The sequence below is a fragment of the Solanum lycopersicum genome, chromosome 6, assembly GCF_036512215.1.
Source record: "Solanum lycopersicum chromosome 6, SLM_r2.1".
Taxonomy (NCBI): domain Eukaryota; kingdom Viridiplantae; phylum Streptophyta; class Magnoliopsida; order Solanales; family Solanaceae; genus Solanum; species Solanum lycopersicum.
The window spans coordinates 42,279,523-42,300,492 of NC_090805.1; the positions used below are offsets into that span (position 1 = coordinate 42,279,523).

The 20,970-nt window shown below is 27.1% G+C and overlaps 1 protein-coding gene across 1 annotated transcript; it reads right to left on the bottom strand.

The window, feature by feature from the left end:
- Positions 1–2,439, bottom strand: JERF1 (transcription factor JERF1). The gene is made up of 2 exons (NM_001247584.2): positions 2,078–2,439; positions 1–1,083 (listed from the first exon to the last, which is right to left on the bottom strand). Exons 1-2 carry the CDS (start codon positions 2,307–2,309, stop codon positions 197–199), a joined length of 1,119 nt encoding a protein of 372 aa, NP_001234513.1. The 5' UTR covers positions 2,310–2,439; the 3' UTR covers positions 1–196.
- Between the last annotated feature and the right edge of the window lie 18,531 nt (positions 2,440–20,970).

Below are 20,970 nucleotides of genomic sequence, written 5' to 3' on the forward strand. Positions count from 1 at the left end.
TGACTGTAAGAAAATAAGACATTGACTTATGAAAACAAGGATACATACTTACATATATCAAACGAGTAAATTTTGAATAAATTAATACAACACATATATAGTCTTTTAGTTTGGTGATAAACGTAAACGCAGGCGCAAACTTCACTCAAATGAAGCGTTATTTACAAAACTTAGCAAGGGAAGATGTGTATGCAGCTTAGTAGGCACCTCCCATTAAAGAAGGTACATCATCGAAGGACCAAAGGTCCATGGCGTTTCCACCATCCTGAATTGCACTTGTATTGAGGAAGGCATCAACCGATGCATCCCAATTTCCCTCGAGATATGGGATCTGCAAGAACTTCATCTGGGATTCAAAAGCCGATAGCTCTTCAGATAGCGTGTTCACAGTGTTACCGTCAACTGTCAATGAAGTGCTGGAACAGGACTTCAGTTTTTTCTCTGGTCTGGAATCATCATCAAAATGAGTCTCATTGGTTTCCAGAACTTCCGACAGAACAGATGAGATCTCTGGAGTCCTTGCACACGGTTCAGCCCAACCGAAATCAGAGCAGTCAAAAGTGTTACTTGCTTCATCAGAGCTGAAGTAAACATTTGTACCAGCTGAAGGGGAAACTGAGCCCAGTCCCATATCTACAGCAGTAAAAGACACATTCTCGAAGCCGTACTGCTTGGTTGCTGGTTTCTCTTCGAAAAAACTGAACGAATCATCAGATCCACCATCCAAGTTACTAATATAAGTCATGTTGGGCTGAACTGTGTTCAGGGTTTCCTCACGAAGTGCCTTTTGGGGATTTTGCTTAATAGCACGTCTTGAAACAGACACTGGAGCTTCATCAGGAAAGTTCACCTTAGCTTTCTTGCCTCTGATCCTTCGCGCCTCAGCATCATAAGCTCTGGCTGCCTCTTCGGCTGAATTGAAAGTACCAAGCCAGACTCGAATACCTTTCCTTGGATCACGTATTTCAGCTGCCCACTTACCCCAAGGACGCTGTCTGATCCCCCGGTACTGATTCTTCCTCTTTCTCTTGGAGGATCTGTCAGCTTCGCAGTTTGAATCACCAGATCTCACGGATTTGGGGCCTTTAGAATTTAAAAAGAATTAACCATCTCAGTTAGTCATAAATGACCAAAATTTGGAACAATCAATCAGATAAATTGACAAACAGATACCATGAAAGTGAGAAACATAGAATACGCACGAAAAGCAGGTTCTTTTATATCACTAGTACTAAAGATTACCAAAATCAATTTATTTGAAAGTTATCTATCAGTGATCAAAACTAAGGTAACCAAAATCAATTTATTCGAAAGTTATCTATCAGTGATCATAACTAAGGAGAGAAATCAAGATCAAAATACATGCAAAAATATGTTCTCTGCTGTTATTTACGCCAAATTATTTCTCTTTAGCTATCAACATCACGTAGCACATTCTCCGGAGATAAAAAGTTTATCATCCAGAGAATCAGAGTTCATCATCTAGAAAATCTGCTATATGAATGACCATATCACAGTCAAATTGAGTTCAAATTAGGAAACTATGATCCAAAAATCTCTGACTCTTTTGGGGGCACCAAGCACAATCCGCAATTGCATAAATTACTTAGGATGCGCTGTTGCCTAAAATATTCATTCTCGACCAATTAGGAAGAACAACAGCATCTTACTCTTCATTTTACAATTCGCAAACATCCTATACCCAAAAGTTATCTTTTTTCTCCTCTTAAATGTATATTCACATACTAAAAAGGGGAAAAATCAATCGAAACCGCGATTATAAACCCCAAATCACCTAAATCAGTATATTCAACACCAAAATACTACTTAAAACTAAATTAAGTTCTACAAATGAACCATACCACATTAACCAACTCAAGCTTGTTAGGTCAGACCAAAAATCCTTCCTAATATCATTGAATCAAATCATTTCGAGGTGATTTTTAGAGCATGAAACGTATTTAGACACGCAAATAAAAAACACACTTTCAGAAAATCATGGTAACAATTTCAAAAGCTAAAAGGAACTCCTACCTACTAGAAGCTGAAAAAAAGAACAGATGAGAGGAGAAATTACCAAATGCCTTCACATCATCATCATCATCAGAATTATCCTTGAAGTGCTGAAAGTCAGCTTCAAATTCATCTTCAAGGTCAATAAACTTAGACCTCAAGGGCTTTGAGTGGTAATTACTAGGGTTCTTCTTCTTCTTGTTCAGATCGGATGTACCCCATAGAAAATCAGCGGTTAACCGGCGAGAAATCCGGCTAGGAGGTACCAAATCGGAGATAATTGCACCACCACACATAGCTTTTGATTTCTTCTCAAAAAGTGAAAAAAGAAAAACTATAAATTTGCAGAGAGAATTTTAATGGAGAAAAAGCTCAATTTGAAGAGAAAATGTATTTTAGTTTTACAAAGTTCAGAAGGAATCAAGCATTTTATATAGAGATAAAAAAGGTCCGAGATATCGGCAGGAACGAGGCGCAGTAAGTTACATTTCTACCCCTAACGAGGGTGCTCAATTACGTCTTTTCTTTTTTTTCTAAACCAAAATACGGATCGACGTCGAAATTAATACGTTAATGACATGACTTGCCTCCGTAATTTGTATAAGATCACGAGATTAAGGAAATAAATTAATACGTTATAACATGGCTTGCTTCCGTTTAAAATCATGAGATTAAGTAAGTGTTATTGTATCAAATATGAAATCTTAATTTTAAGTTTATAATTCGAAATTAATGTCTTTCTCCGAACAAGTTATAAAAAAAATAGGATTTCAAATTCCAATTATTTTTTTTGTTTTTAAACTAATTTGATCTAAAAATTTACATTTTGAGAATTTTATATTTTATAAAAATAGACTTGTTATTTATGTTTTGTAAAAAAAGATTATTCAAGATCGATGTGAATAAATTATTTGTATCATGTAGAAATATTATATTAAAAATTAACTAGTTGCTATTGTTGTTGTTTTTATGAGCCATGTAATCACAAATATATAATTATAAAATAGTTCTTGTGATTTTTTGTTAATTTATTTATAAATTATGATTTACTTATTTGATAAGATTTTAAATTTTTTTGATAATTTTTATATTTAGTGTTTTAGTCCCTCTTGATTCATTTAAACTCAATTTAATCACTTGTTTGCTACTCGTATGAAAGACTAAAAATTGAAATCGAATTGAATTATCTTTAATTATAAAATTGTATCTTTTTTTTAAGTTGTATTATTGTTTTTGTAATAAAAAAAATAGGGATTTTTTAAAAGTGGCTAGATTAACTACTTCTGCATTATTTGATTTATTATCTTTGGTTTCCAACAATTAATTTTGACAAGAAAATTAAAGGACAATTTACACATTTTAAAACTATATTCTCTTTGAAAAATCCCACGATACATCAAATCAGGCGGTGATCAATTTTTCAAATATGCTAGTAAATTTATTTTGAGAAACATCTTAAAATAACAATAATAATGAGTAATAAAGTTAAATTATGTAAGATTTTTTTTATTAACCTGTTTTAAAAATTAATATTATTATATTTGAAATTAATTTCATCCGAGCGTTGTATTTAACCTCTAGCAAAAAAAATTAAAATGAAATTATTTATAGTTTTATAAATATTACTTTTTATACTTAAAATAATATTTTGACACATGTTCAATTTAAAAATTCTAAAAAAAAAACAAACTTTTATTTGTAAAAACCCTATCAAGCAAAAGGGTCAATGGTTTTGTATCCTTACAAATTTATTTTTGATTTTACATTTTCTTACAAAATATTTCCGTATAAATTAAATAAATGAAGTACATCTGAAAAAAAATATGTAAATAACAATATAAATGATAAATCAATGCCTATTTCCTCTCAAAATAGTGATCATATTACTAGTAAACTATTTTATGATATTCCTATATTTTATACTATTTAAGTCAACTATTTTTAAGAAAACTTTTATTCTAAATAAACTTCATCAATAATATTTTATAACGTTAACATAAAGAGAGAGAAATTCAAATAAACTCTTATTCATTTATAAAAGTTAAAAAATATTTTTGATATAAGAATCAAATAAAATAAACGAGTAATTAAATATAACTGGCATTCTCCTAGGAGACCTTGATTAGGTCGTAGTAGTATCACAATTTTCACCTAACTTCATGGAAAATATAATAAATAAGAAAACTCTAGATTTATCAAATAGTAGGTTTTACTGCTCCTAAATACTTGCTAAATATAGAGGTCAAAGTTAATAGTAATAGAACACGTTTTTATTGAAAAAAAATTAGATACCAACTTCTATATTATTTGTAATATAAAATATAAATTATTCTTATTATTTGAATACATCCACAGCGTATATTCTGTAAGAAAATTTAATTCATTTTTTTGAATTATGCTAATTTTAAATATTGATTTTTCACAAAATCAATAGATATGTACTTTCTGATCAAAGATAATTTAGTGAAAACATCTCTTACATTTTAGAGATGAGAAACATTTTTATAGCTGAAAATAATACATTATGTAATTCAAAAAGGAATATAATTAAATAATTTTTTTGATAAAAATTATATTAGTTTATTATAATTAAATATTTAGCATAGGGAAAAGTATTTGCCGTAAATTTGGAAGAAAAATTGGAGCGGACAAAAGGCATCGGGAAAATGCGCTATACCCTGAAGATCCAGAAATAAGGTATTTGCCCATTTGTTCATTTTTTTATTTTTACTTTTATAATATACAAAATTCTCATTTTATATAATATAGATAGAATTTATAAAATCAATTAGATTTTAATATGTTTTTCAATTATTTTAATTTGTTAATGATTATAATTTATAATATTTTTAAAATAATTTTTAAATAATATATGATACTTCTCTTGTCTCTATAATATAGCATAAATAAAATTTTAAAAATCAATCAAAAGTTGTTATTTATTGAGATTTACAATATTTTTTATGTAGTTTTTAGATTAAATAATATATGTCCCTAATTTTTTCTTATTATGTAGCATAAATAGATTAATTTTATGAATCAATCAAAATTTTTTTTATAAAGCATATGTTCTTTTAAAAAAATGTTTTAAATGTACCTTTTAAGTAATTTTTAATATATCTAAAATTTAAAAATAAATGAATAAATTAAAATGATTTTTTTTTAATATTGGTGTAACACATACTGAGCATGACCTGTCTGGTTAGGCCTACTTGTATCCCTGTGGGGGGTATTAATATTTTCTATTATAATATTTCATAAACTATATCTTTAATTTTTAAAGAATCTAATATCTACTACATATAAATTTAGTTTCCAACCACAAAATACATAAAATATTAAAAACATATTTTTTTGAAAAAAATATTTTATTTGTACTTTAACTAACTTTTAAATATATCTAAAATTTAAAAATAAAATAAATAAATTAAAACGTACTTTTTTTAATATACGTGTAGTTGATCATAACCTGCCTGGTAATCCCTATTTTATATTTGTGGGGGATATTAATATATTGTATTACAATATTTCATAAACTATAATTTTTGTTTTTAAATAATCTTATATGTACTACATATAAATTTAGTTTTTAACTATAAAAATTATAAATATTAGAGATAGATAAAAGGAAGATACTCGGATAGTAAATATCCTCAGTTTCAATCTTGAGGAATTGTTTGATTTGAATACAAATTTTGATATGATTAATTATAATTTTATAAGTAGAAGATAATTTGTGCTGGAATTATATCTTATTGAGTTTTGGTTTATTATATGCAAAATAATATATATCGCATGAATTTTAAGAACAAGTTATTTGATTTTAAAAGAATATCCTTTGATGTTTTGAATTTTATTTGCAAGCTTTATTTATTCCTTCTTAAAAATAAAAATTTTATTTTATTTAGCTTAAATATCTTTGTATATGCACTCTCATGATGGTATTCAGGGTTGTTCATGGTTATGATTAAAAATTAATTCGGTCTGCAATTCGAACCAAATTGATTAAATTTAATTTGGTTTAGTTAAGTTTGATTTTAAATTTTGAAAACTAATACTATTTGATTAGTTTTACTAAAAACTGCTGCAAAATTAACCAAACTTAGCTGGTTAATTGGATATATAACTTTTATAATGATTAATATATTACTCACAAATAAAATACAAATATTTTGTTAAATTTTATTTAGCTTTAAATCTTTAATTTTATCATTTTCTCAAGCCTAAGCCAACTATAACAATCTAAGTCCAAGTATATCAAAATTCATTTTAGTCTTTACCTATCACACTTTACGTAAAGTGGTCATATTTTCTCTTAATCAAAATCACTTTTGTTTGTGCAATGATAACTTTATTGCTTCTTAATTACTTAATTGAATTCATAATAATTTTTTTTTTACATTGTTCATGTACTAGGTGTTTGTGTCCATCGAGATATGTACGTCCTAAAAAATTACTTTTAAATCGAATAAATCTGAATAACTGAACCAAATCGATGATTATTTTTTTTGTTTAATTTGATTTTAGAAATTTGAGAAATCGACTAGATTGATTTGATTTTGATTTTAATTAGTAATCAATCCAAACAAAACTACAAACACCCCTTATGGCATTGAATGTATTTAAAAGTAAAACTTCCTTTTTATTTAGCTTAAAATAAAACTTATAGAATATTACCATAATTTAATTTCAAAATAAGTTATCTCAAACTTTTCAACTAAACTAGACAACAATAAAAAACCAAACTATAATTTAATATCCTTTTATACGAAACGACACTAAAAAAATTGTTCGTTTGAGTCACCGAAGAAAAAGCACCTATGGAGGGATAAGATGTGGGGTTGGGTGGGGACTAATGATGAGTAAGATGGCAACTATTTAGGGAAAGAATCCAAACAAGGCCGTACTAAATAATTACGTTGATTTTACGACTCTGACCTTCCCTTTCACAAGGGTTGTTTGCTTTTATGTCTATTTCTGCGCCACTAGTTACAACACGCTACGCTGCTTCCCTATTTGCAGCTTTGTTGCTTTTAACAAACTTTGAAACATTTTTGTATAACCAAACCTATAGATATTTATCGTCTCGATTAATTTAAAAGAAAATATTTAAATATATTATAAAATTTTTAGAAAAATAATTATTTCTGTTTTTTTTGTTAAAGTTTAACTTGTTTATATCATTTCAGTTTACAAATAATGATATAAATGAGTTTTTTATCGGATGAAAACTGGATGAATCAAACTATTAATTGATGACATAAATAATTTTTTTCTCAAAATTTGATGATGTATTTGAGTTTTTCTTTTATTAAATTATTGTTCATATAGAAGCAAAAACTATATATATATATATTTCGTTGAAATGATTGAATATGAAATCGCAAGCTAACTAGTTAACAATAGAAGAATCTCAATAATTCTATTATCTTCTTTTTTAAATTTTGCGAGTTGTTTCGGAGAGGGGTGGAGTGGGGGTGGGGTTGTCATTTCATTGGCAACAAAAAATGGACATTATTACATTTATCAAACTAATTCTCTTTATATAATACGACGATATCGATATTTGTTGTCCTAATTAATTTGAATATGCTTTTCATACAAAAGTGAATTACTCTTTATATGTATAAAAAAGAATCTTCAGTGGTGGAACCATATATACTTGAGGGGTATTGATTGTTACTCCTGCATTAGAAACTTACATTTTTGTAGTTAAGTAAGAATATTTTAATATGAATATATATATATATTACACTTTGATATTACGCGATTTTAAATCTTTATAGTTAGATACTTCTTCTGAGTCCACCTCTACCGATTCAAAGTATTCAAATATGAAATCTCTAATTACTTAACAATAGAAAAATCTCAATTATCACGACTTTTGCGAGTCTGTGTCGAATAGGGGGTGGGGCTGTCCTTTAAGTGGCAAGAAGAATGGATGAGAAACATGTAGGATAGGGATCCGACATGTAGATAGACAAGGCATATACTGATTGCTCTCTAGTTAAAGTTTATGTCTATTCATCCAAACAAAAATGTATCTTCTCTGTGAATATGGTATGGGCTAAAACGTATTCCAAAATATCACAAAATTATTTTAATTAATATAAAAGACCAAAGTTTGAATATAACAAGTTGTACATATATATTATATATAGCAGCATTTAATTTTGATATATATATGTTAATTTTTAAAGATCCTATCGAGATGAGTTTCACTTTCTGCCATCATATCGTATAATGCACAACAATATATTAATTATAATGGGAGATATTGGAGCATGATGTAAGAAAAACAAACTATGTTTATTAGTTAGTTAGCTAGGTACAATGTATAGAGAATAAAGCTGATCTAAAATAAATAAAGGGAAAAATTGTATATAATAGCAAATTAATAACTAAAATAAATGGAATAGCTAGGGTTTGATTTAATTGTGCTCCATAGCAAACGTTAGCTAAAATTTGCCAGCGTCTTTCTCCCAGAAATCTCGCTCGCCACTCTCCATTCTCGCTCTCCTCTTTCGCTTTATATACAGAAGTGTATAATTATGTTTCTGTTTTGTATAAAGCGAGAGAAAATTGTATATTCACATGCAAAAATATATATCTTCGTGTTATACACTTAATTATTCAATTTACAAACATTTTACTTCAAATATTGCAGAGAAAAAGGCCAACGAATTATACAATTGCGAATTATACAATTGCAGTGAAATACAATTTTCGCTAGCTTTATACAACAGAAGTGTATATATTGTGTTGTATAAAGCGAGAAAAATATATATATTCTTGCTATACACTTATAATTATGCAATATACATATATTTTAATTCGATTCAACTGTATGCAAAACAAATTATACAATTGCAGCGAAATAGACCAGCGAATTATACAATTTAGGCCAGCGAATTATACAATTTAAGCCAACGAATTATACAGTTTTATGTTTATTATGAAGCGCAATTATGCAAACTTTACTATAGCATACAAATATGGATTTTTTGTATGCTATATGTGAAAGTTGCTCATAAACGGCTTATATATTGATAAAATTGATATCTATCACGTCTCAATACGATTTTATCGCTAAGCAATATATCCATATGATACAACATCGTTTCTTATTTTTAAAAATGACCTAACTTATAACTTTTAATTGATCTAGAACTTTAAGTCAGAGAAACTTTAGCATTTACCAATCTTGTAGTAGGAGTAATTTTATATGCTATTTTGACCGGCTATAAGCTAAATTAGTCAAAGAAATTGACTCTGGGGAAAAGGTTTTGATATATTCCTCAACTTTGTTATTAAGAGATGATATACCCTTTGTTATGAAAATGATTCATTTATACCCTTATCCATAACAAATGGCTCACATATACCATTTTCCTCTAACAGAAATGAAAAAAATTTCTAATTTTTTATTATTTTTTTCTAAAAAATATAATCTCATATGAGTAAGTTTAATCCTCGTTTAAAAAAAAATATTTTTTTTATTTCAATGACTAATTTAGAATTATTATTTTGATAACAAAATTTATTTATGTTTCACTAATATTTTTGTAAAACTTGTTGTAGATGACCAAAAATTTTTCTTCGAATACAAAAATCAAATTACAATATAGACAAGAAATAGTTTAAATTTTTTTCTTTAAACTAACGAATGAAAGAAAAAAAAGAATAAAAAACTCAAATAATTATAATAAAAAAAGTCAAAAAATAATTTATGTATGAAAAAAATTAAAATATACCTTGAACTTTGATAAAAGAATCATATATACCCCTAAATAATTTTTTTTTAAAAATTAAAAATAAAACATATAAATTTAAAACTAATTTTTTAACTTCCGTTAAATGAAAGGTGTATATAAGCTTATTTGGTAACGGCAGAGGTATATGCGAGCTGTTTGTATAACGGTAAGGACATATATGAATCACTTTCATAACGATAATAAATCAGTTCCAAATGACAAAGTTAAAAGGTATATCAGACCCATATTCCATAATTTTATAGATGATAGATGCATATGCCCCATCCTCTATCAATGTGTTCAAATTATAATTACAATTAATATTTTAATTACACATATACTGCATCTTTCAGTATGCTGAAGGGCAATAATGATATATATATAATTTTTAAAAAAGGTCACAGAAGTCATATTCGGTGAAGATAAGAAATGTAATCCAACCACTTAATTAGAGTTCTAATTGTTCAACGCATCTAATGACTTATATTAATCATCCCACATGGTTGTTATCTTTTTTAATTCTTTGAAGATATTTTAGTTAGATGTAGCTGTTTTGACAAGCACTTGTCATTTTATTACACGTAACTGTAACTATATATGTGATCGTCTTACGAGTCATGGACGTTATAACAAAAATAACTTTTAATAGCATATAAATATTCATGGAGAGTGTTGAAGCTTTTATCGCTAAAGATCATTTTTATATAGTGTAACAATATGAATTGTATTGAGCGAGATGATTGAGATTTCTTCATTCTTGATAAAAATTTTAAAATTTAAATTCCTGAAAATTAAAGCAAACTTACTAAGAACGTTACGTTGCTCCCAAATATGCATTCTGCAATGTACGAATTTAAATTTAATTGATGCCTAATACAAATATCAGACTCCGAATTAAAAAATAAAATTATAAAGAGAGTATTTGGAAGCAGAGGTGGGGTTGAGTGGAGGTTCATGATTTGAACAAGCGTAGTAATTTTTTCGTAGATCTTATATTTGTCCTAAAAAGATATTAATTTTATATATATATCAATTTGTATATCCCTAAATAGAATTGATTGACAATTATTAACAAATTTCAAAACGTTTAAACTCTTAATTCTTGATTTCGCTTCCGTTTTCGAATCTAAGTTTGTTCTTTGAGAGGAGTCATCAGCAACAGCAAGCAGGGGGCATTTGGCCGCGTATGAAGGTGATAGGTCCAAAATTTCCATCATGTCTTCCAATTAAATGATAATTATGTCATAACAAAGTGCCAAAAAACAAGTTGCATGATAATGTTTCTTAAAATAGAAATAATTGTAGGTTTGTGGAAAGAATATGCGTATATTAATTAATTAGGAGATATAAAATAATTTTATTAATAAAATATAAGAGACTTTGCTCATCAATTATTTAGTGTTTTTATTTTACTCCAATTTAAATTTAAATATTATTATTATCAACTCACTCAATCGATCTATTGATCAAGAATGTGATATTACTAATAGCGAGAGAATATGAAGATTTTCTCTTATGCAAAAAAAATTATCAATATAAAGAAGCGATTTACTGAGTCATGAAAAATAAAAGTAACTGATAAAAATATATAAACGCTCTCAAATACATTTTTTTACTTATGAGATTTCATAAGTGAGATTTTTCTAAAGCTCGATAGCTTGTACATGATGTCAAGAATATTAAATTACGTAATTCCTTGATAAATAATACAAAGGGGTTAGTTTTGATTTAAAAAAACACCAATTGGCTATGTAATTATTAAGAAGGCTCGAGCAACTTCTCCATTGTTTATTTATAATATAATTAGTGAGTGCCATTTCTAATTTAATAATTGTCAAAAAGCTTATCCACTACTACAAAAGAGGAAGGAGAAAGCTACTCGTGGGGATGACACACTCCACTCTTTCCATTTTCAATAATAAAAAAAAGAAAAAAATTATAACAACTTTCTTTAATTAGATCTTTCCCATTTTCGTTAAAAGTGTTAGATTTAGATATTATATATATATATATATATATATATATATATATATATATAACATAATTCATTCAAGTCTCTAACAAAAAGAGTAAAGGGCAATTGGACCACAAATGTAACCTAATAAATGTTAAGTAGATATCAATCTTGTTGGTTTGGAAGATAAAAGATCCTAGGATAAGCTCAAATTAATTAGTTAGGCTATATAACTCATAAATTGTAAATGACATATTAATTAATGGAAGAGATGTAGCTAAAAGTAAAAGGAATGTATTTGAGCGGGAATAAGAATGTATTTGATAGGGGAAGGATGTGTCCGAGATGAGACAAGGATATATCCGAGAGGAAATTTATAACTTTTTTTATATAGTAAGAAATTTTAGATATTATAAATAATAAGATGTGTATTTATGTTTTTTTCCTAAGTTTATATATATATATATATATATATATATATATATATATATATATATATATATATATATATATATACTTTTTTTTAAAAATAAAGTGACTTTGAAATGGGCAGTATGGTCCATTTTGTATGGGTTATAATGTCTATCAAATTTCTCCTAATAGTATATTGTTATATTTTCATATTATTATATACTATATAGTATTTCCTTATGCTAGCTCTTACGTACCCACATTTACTAAAAACTTGTATACATACATTTGTAAGAACGTAAAGAAATAATAACTTGTTATTTGACCCTCAATTGGTGGATCACATAACGAACTCAAATCAATCTAAAATAATAGTTGCATTATCATATAATCAGTGATCGAGTTAAGAGTTTTACTAGAGGGATACAAAATATATGTAAAAGTAAACAAAGGAAGAAATTAAAGAAAATTCAATATCTAATATATATATATATATACATATACATATACATATATAGTAATTATTTTTAACTATGTAAACAAATAATATGATTTGTTTGTGAAAATAAATTCTGATTAACTTCTTGACTCTATCTGATTCCGTATATAACCTGGAACACATAAATGTAGCAGCCAGCAAAAACGTCTTGGTATTATGCTGGAAAGTTAGTTCTATGTATGTTATATATCTCCGAAAATAGTAGTCAAATTTGTGATTTACATAATTAAGGTCCCACAAACCAAATTAGTACGCTACGTAGTGATTTGTAATGAGTTTAACTTATATATACCGATAGAGATATTATCAGAGTAGTTCTATCTATTATACCATTAATTTTCTTGAAGATATTAATATACGATATTTGTATCAACATGCATATACATATGAAAATGCATCCTATATTTATGTATGTCGAATGAATACAAGTAATATAATTTTATCGACTTATATATATTGAATACAACATGTATTTCTGTATCGTAGATGAATACAAATGATATAGAACAAGTCAGTACAAGTGAGACATTCTTTATCAGCTTACATGTGTGTCTAGTATCTCTATTCTCTCGCTTTAAAATATCACAATTGTTGCCGTAAATCGTAATTAAATAAATCATAGATACTAATGATAAACATGCTCCAAATTAAACTATAATTATTCATGATAATCTCCTTTTCTTTTAATAAAACAATTTTACCACTTTAATGGAATGCAGGTCTCTAAATGGGCAAGGGTCTGAACAATAGGGCCCTTTGGTTTTATTGTGCAGTGATGAGCCCAAGTAGACGGCCCACTTATCATGGGCTATACCAACAATATTATTGGACATTTTGTAGAGATCCAAGGGTATTACCTATTAGTTTACTTATAGGATCATGATGCCCTATAAGTTTTACAAATCTCCAAAATCTATCGTTTTTTTTTAAAGTAAAAAATGTCATTAGTGTATGTGACTCTCTTTTTAATGTATTAGCGCTTTGATTTTTTTTATCATTAATGTATCTAACCCTCTTTTGATTTTTTGACCATTAATGTATCTGACCCTCTTTTGATTTTTGACCATTAATGTATCGGTCCCTTTATTGATTTTTGACCATTAATGTATCTGACCCTCTTTAATGTATCAGCGCATGTATCTAACCCTCTTTTTAATGTATCAGCGCATATATTTAACTCTCTTTTTAATGTATCAGCGCTTTGATTTTTTGGCCATTAATATAACCGACCCTCTTTTTAATGCATCAGCACTTATTTAATTGTATCAGTTTAAGGGACTTTCGTAATTATAAATTTTTGAGGAATAGATTTACCCCAAAAAAAAAATTGAACCTTTAATAGAACATAGGCCCATCTTCTGAGGACTCTGTCTCATTGAGAACAAGTTATCATGACAGAAGAAGATTTCAATAATAATCATTGACAAAAAATATTAAAATCAAATCTAGTCAAATTAAATCATTAGTGAAGTTTTTTTTTTTACTCGACTTTTTGTTCAATTTTGTACACCTATACTTTTCGTAATGGCGGAACTAGAATTTTATAATGTAAGAGACAAATTAAACAAGCCAAGTTAAGTTGCCTTAGCCTCCTATGTTTGAGAACAATAACAACATGTTTGAGGACAAAAATAACCAAGGCAATATACATATGTAAAAATTCCTGATAAATATGACAATAACACTAAAATTACGCAGGATTTCAGAAAATATCAAATGTATATTAATAATGTATCTCTTGGATCATATAATAAAACAAGAAAAAAACTAGAACCAAACTAGAACCTATGCCAATAAATTTAAAACAGAAATTCCCTAAGAATTCTTGAAGTGCCTCAACAATGAGAGCAAGTTAGAATATTCATCTCCAGCTCCTTTGTCATCATCATCTTTTTTTGCATCAACCAATGACCTAATCTTCCTCTTCCATTGATAATTAGTCCTACAATCCATTCCCTTATGCCAATTATCTCTGCACATTACACAAAACAATGTCCAACACTTTGGACATGTTCTAATTAAAAAACCCTTCTTATCATCAATCAAATAACCTAAACAACCCAAAAATGGACACTCAATAATCCTACAAGAATACAAAGCCTCGGCTTCACGAACCGTCTCGCGCCACTGATTTCTAAATTCAGGTGGGATGAAATTTTCATTGATCAGCAAATATTCTTTGCAGTCAGATACCGGACACTTAACATACGTTAGGGTTTCTTTGATATTTTTCTTCGTATAACCAAAAAAGCATTCTTTGCAATAAATGTGTCCACAATTAGGGCCATGCTTGGCGTCATCGTCGTTTGGTGGCGTTGGTTCGTTGCACATAGTACAAACCACATATGAGGGTCCACCTTTTTCGTACTCGCTGTTACGGAGGCTGACACCGTCAGTTTCAACAAAGCTGCAGGAATAGTCTATACCTTTTTTCTTAACGTCGTTAGGGTTTGATTTTGGCTTTGACATGGCAGAGTAGAAAAGGATTTGTTGTAACTGTATATCGCCGTCGTCATCATCTTCACTATCCAGTAACTGCATAGGGCTATCGTAATCATCGCCATTGTCATTAGAGCCATCCCAATGGCGGCGATTGCGGCTAGAAGAAGCCATAAACCTAAAATTCTAAAAGCAATTTCTGAAGAGAAAAAAAAAAAGAGAAAACCTAAAATTTTAAAAAGTAAGAAGCAAAAAGCAATTTGTTTTGTTAAGCTATAATTTGATGTTTTGAGTTATATATAGAGAAAAAATATTAAAGTTTCTTTTCCTTGTACTTGACTATTTTTGACTTCCTTATAATAATAATTAATAAGGTTTGACTGATTTATTAATTAGTTTAGAAATCCTTGTTGATTAAGGTTTGTGGTATTTGGTTAGATTTGGATTGATTTTTGATTAAAATTAATAATGATTATTTTTTAATTATTAAAATTAAATATAATTAATATTCATAGATTTTGTTCTTGTTGTTAATTTGGTTTTTGCTATTTTCGAGTTTAAAAGAAATTTAATGCTATTCCTTTCTTTTTTTTAATAGAAAAGAGTTCTAAATATTTTTTTGACTTATTTCAATGGGTGGATTTTATTTAATTCTAAACAAAAAATGTGAAAAATCATAATGGATCAGATTGAAATTTTTTATATCTAAAAGTTAAAGGACGTTATTTGTGAGTTATTTTTATATTGTTCACTCTTTTTTATTGCTTAAATTAATTAAGATTGTTATATGCAATCTCATTCGCTAGGGATAATTGTATATAATAACAAACTAATAATTTAAAATAAATGGATTAACTACAGTTTGATTTAATTATGCTCCATAGCAAATGTTAGTCAAAGTTTGTCAATCGTCTCTCTCCCAAAAATCTCTTTCGCTTTATACACAGAAGTGTATGTTTTGTATAAAGCGAGAGCAAATTGTATATATACATGCAAAAACATATATTTCGTGCTATACACTTAATTATACAATTTACAAACATTTTGCTTCAATTTAATTGCAGACAAATGCAAATTTTATACAAATATTGCAGCGAAAAAAGCCAACGAATTATATAATTGCGAATTATACAATTGCAGTGAAAATACAATTTTCTCTCGCTTTATACAACAGAAGTGTATATATTGTGTTTCTGTTTTTGTATGAAGCGAGAGAAAAACATATATCTTCTTCCTATACACTTATAATTATGCAATATACATACATTTTACTTCGATTTAATTCTATGCAAAACAAATTTTATACAAATATTGGAGCGAAATAGGCAGCGAATTATACAATTGTGCATTATACAATTGCAGTGAAATAAGTAGCGAATCATACAATTGCCGTGAAATAGGCCAGCGAATTATACAATTTAGGCCAGTGAATTATACAATTGTATATGTATAGCGAATTATATAGTTTTATGTTTGTTATGACACGCAATTATGCAAAACTTTGCTATAACATACAAATATAAATTTTTTATTTGCTATACGTGAAAGTTGCCCTTCGAAATACTATTATACATATGATGAGACCAATGGGATAGTGGAGATTAATAAAACTTGGACAACTTTCACATATAGCAAACAAATAATTCATATTTGTATGTTATAGCAAATTTTGTATAATTGCGCTCCATAGCAAACATAAAACTGTATAATTTGCTATACAATATACAATTATATAATTCGCTGGCCTAAATTGTATAATTCGTTGGCCTATTTCGCTGCAATTGTATAATTTGTTTTGCATACAGTTGAATCGAATTAAAATGTATGTATATTGCATAATTATAACTGTATAACAAGAAGATATATGTTTTTCTCGCTTTATACAAAAACAGAAATACAATATATACACTTCTGTTGTATAAAGCTAGAGAAAATTGTATTTCACTGCAATTGTATAATTCGTTGGCCTTTTTCTCTGCAATATTTGAAGTAAAATGTTTGTATATTGTATAATTAAGTGTATAACACGAAGATATACATTTTTGCATGTGTATATACAATTTTCTCTCACTTTATACAAAACAGAAACAAAATTATACACTTCTGTGTATAAAGCGAGAGAGGCGAGCGAGAATGGAGAGTGGCGAGCGAGATTTTCGGGAGAGAGACGCTGACAAATTTTAGCTAATGTTTGCTATGGAGCATAATTAAATCAAACCCTAGCTATTCCATTTAATTTAGGTTATTAATTTGCTATTATATACAATTTTCCCATAAAACTTTTATTTTATGCCTCAAAAAGGTTTGGAGCCCTAAAAATTTGTAATATTCATTTTTTAGTTTTTCTTTTAATAAGTAGGATTTAATAAAAAAAAATTTACTTGAAAAGAATATTGAAATTTGTTAGACAAATAGAGTACAAAATCTTTATAAAAAGGAAAAAGAGTATTATTATTTTGGCAATAGTAAGAGTATTTTAGACGTTTATTAAACAACTAAAATCTTCATAAAAAATTTATGCAACAAAATCTAAGGTAATGTAATACATGCTCATGATTACGAGTCTGTTTGAATTTGACTTTAAAAAAAAAGTAGTTTTAAGAAAAAAATAAATAGTCAAATGACTTTTTAAGTAAAAATTAAAAAGTCAAATAACTTTTTAGTTAAAAAAAATAAAAAGTAAGGGAGATCTACCTTTGTTTTTTGACTCATTTTAAGTCATTTTAAACTTATTTAAGTCATTTTGACTTTGTCAAACACTTTCTGATTTTTTTAAGTCATATTTGACTTATTTTAAGTTATTTTTAATATTTGCCAAAAAAGTCAAAAATTGACTAAAAGTCGGTTTGACCAACTTTTAAGTCAGTCCAAACACTTTCTAACAAAATTTATTAAGGAAAAAGGTTTGAAATATATCCGAATCTTGACCAAAACTGTTGTTATGGTACTTTACTTTATGGAGGACCTTTTACTCCTAACTATTTAATAGTGTATTTTAAAGGTATATATATGTCTACATGGACATTATAAACATTGCATCATTTTAAAAAGTAATGTGTTCACGTGAGCACATATATATACTTTTGAAATACAATTTTAAAAAGTGCAGGAATAAAAGATCTTTTATAAAATTTGACATCGTAACAATAAATTTCGCTTAAATTTAAAATATTTCTCAAAACCTTTTCCCATTTATTAGCTTGAAATAACTCTAACAACATATATTATGAAATAACTCTGTTATTACTACAAGATTTTATTTTATTTTTTGTGTAAACTAAAAATATTATAACTCATAAAAATATTACACAATACACATGAATAGTATGTATGAATTAAAAAAAAAAAGCTTTTTATTAGTCCTACATATCAGTGGCGGATCCAGAATTTTAATTAAAGGGGTTCGAAAAAAGAAAATAATGGTTTGAACCACTAAACCACTAAGCCAATTTATATTCAGAAGGTTCAAAATCAATATATAAACATAAAAATTCTTTAAGATACCTTAAATACGCAAAGTAATTTTTTATCGAGGGGTTCGGGTGAATCCTTCGACATACTCTAGGTCCACCCTCGTACATCACTATCATATGTCCTAATTTTACTTCTAATTTCAAACAATTACATGTTTTGTCTTTTATTTATAATATATAATAATAATATCAATGATTTTATTAAGATATTTTATTAATTCAAATTTTTAGAATTAAATGTCCATGTATTTTCAAAATCTTTAATGACTTCCTAATTAAGGAAACCAGTTACAATCAATTAATTTAAACAAATAAAATATATATTTTAATCGTAAAATTCAACATATACATGTATCTCACCATTTTAGACTGATACATCCTAAGTACTAAATATGATGAAAAAGTAATGTTTGGAACTATAAAAAATCTTGCAAATTAGAACCTAAAGGGAATTTATGTAGTTTACCCTTTGAAAAAAATGTGACCTCTTTTTAGAAGTTAGCTTTAACTTATCGATTCTATTGAATCACAAGTGATCAGTGTTTAGAGATTGAAATTGATAATATTACTACATTAAAAATGAGCTTTAGCGATAATCAATTAGCAGTTGCTGCTAAATATATATTTTTAACGGTAATTAGCACTCTTTGTATATGTCACTTTAACGATATTAGACCTAATAACACTTAACTAATGCTGGTAAAGACATTACTACTCTTTATTAATGTATCTATTTATTGCCGCTAAAAGTTATTTTTATTGTAGTATGTTCTTAATAAGTTTTTTTTGACCAAATGTTATTTAAAGTAACTTATTTTGGAACTGATTATCATTAGTGTTAGAAGGTTGAAATTGGATTAGTTTATGATTTCGAATATTATTTTGTGTTTGAGACTGATATTTATTTTATATGTCTAATACAATTAGAGTTCATGTGAAAAATAAAATTATGATGGCAAGAAAAGAAAATATTTTCACACATGAGTTCGTGTAAAATACATAATAATAATGACAAGAAAGAAAATATTTTTGCACATGATGAAAGATCCTAAAATTGATTAGAGTCCAATTTACGTAATAATGACAAGAAAAAACATATTTTTGCACACGATGAAAGATCCTAAAATTGACAATAGTCCAATTTACGAGCCCAAGGCATAAAACTTTCAATATTCAATCTACAATTTATTAACTATGAAAAAAATATTATATATCACAATAATTGATAATTTAAAATATTTAAAAGATATATGAAAATAGATACACTTTTTTTTAGAATTCGAAGCCTAAAGGCTATAAAATGTTAACGAAAATTCAAAAACGGTATATAAATTTATATTTTAACCAAAAGGACAAGATCACTAGAAGAGCAGCGATTTCGCTCGTCAGACAAAGCAAAAGCGCTGCGATTTGCAAAATTTATTTTTTTTAAAAAAAATTCTTTTTTTAAAGAAATTGCTGCCTTGACAGCGATTTCCAAAATAAGTTTTTTTTTTTTTATAAATCGCTGCCTAAGCAGCAATTTCTTTAATTTCTTTTTAATTTTTTGTTTAAAATTAAAAAAAAAGAAAGAGAAATTAAGAGCAAATCGCTGCAAGTGCAGCAATTTGTCTCGATATTTTTTTTATATATATTTTTGAAAATTTTGATTACTACTTATTTTAAAAACTGATTAAAAAATTTTTATTTTAGAATAAGTAGTAAAAAAGTTTTAAAATTAAAATTTCTAAAAAAAATTTAAGATTTTATTTTAAAAATTTAAAAATAATTTTTTTAAAAAAAATAATAAAAAATTTTGGAGACAAATCGCTGCCCTTGTAGCGATTTGCTCTTAATTTTTCTTTAAATTTCAAATAAATAATTAAAAAAAATTAAAGAAATCGCTGCTTAGGCAGCAAATTATTAAAAAATCATTAAAAAAAAATTATTTTGGAATTCGCTGTGAAGGCAATGATTTCTTTAAAAAAAAATTATTTTAAAATCAAATTTTGCAAATCGCTATCGCTGCTCTTTCAGCGATTTTGCCCTTTTGATTAAAATAAAAATTGATATACCATTTTGAAATTTTTGTTAACATTTTATACCCTTTAGTCTCCGAACTCTTTTTTTTTATATGGCCTACCATGGTATATACTATACAATATTTCATACTTGCCGATATTTAAATCTACGATCAAACTAAAATTATGCAATCTTCTATCACAAATTATTAGAAATAAAAATTGGTATGCCTCAAATCATAAAATTAAAAAAAATTAAAATTGCCTACAACCTTCTTTAATTGCTTTAATTTGTCTTACTATCCATTCCCATATGCCAATTATAATCTCTACACTTAATTACCATAATAATTTGTACAAACATTTTGGACAAGTTCTAATTGAAAATCCCTTCTTCATCATCTATCAAATAACCCTCGCAACCCAT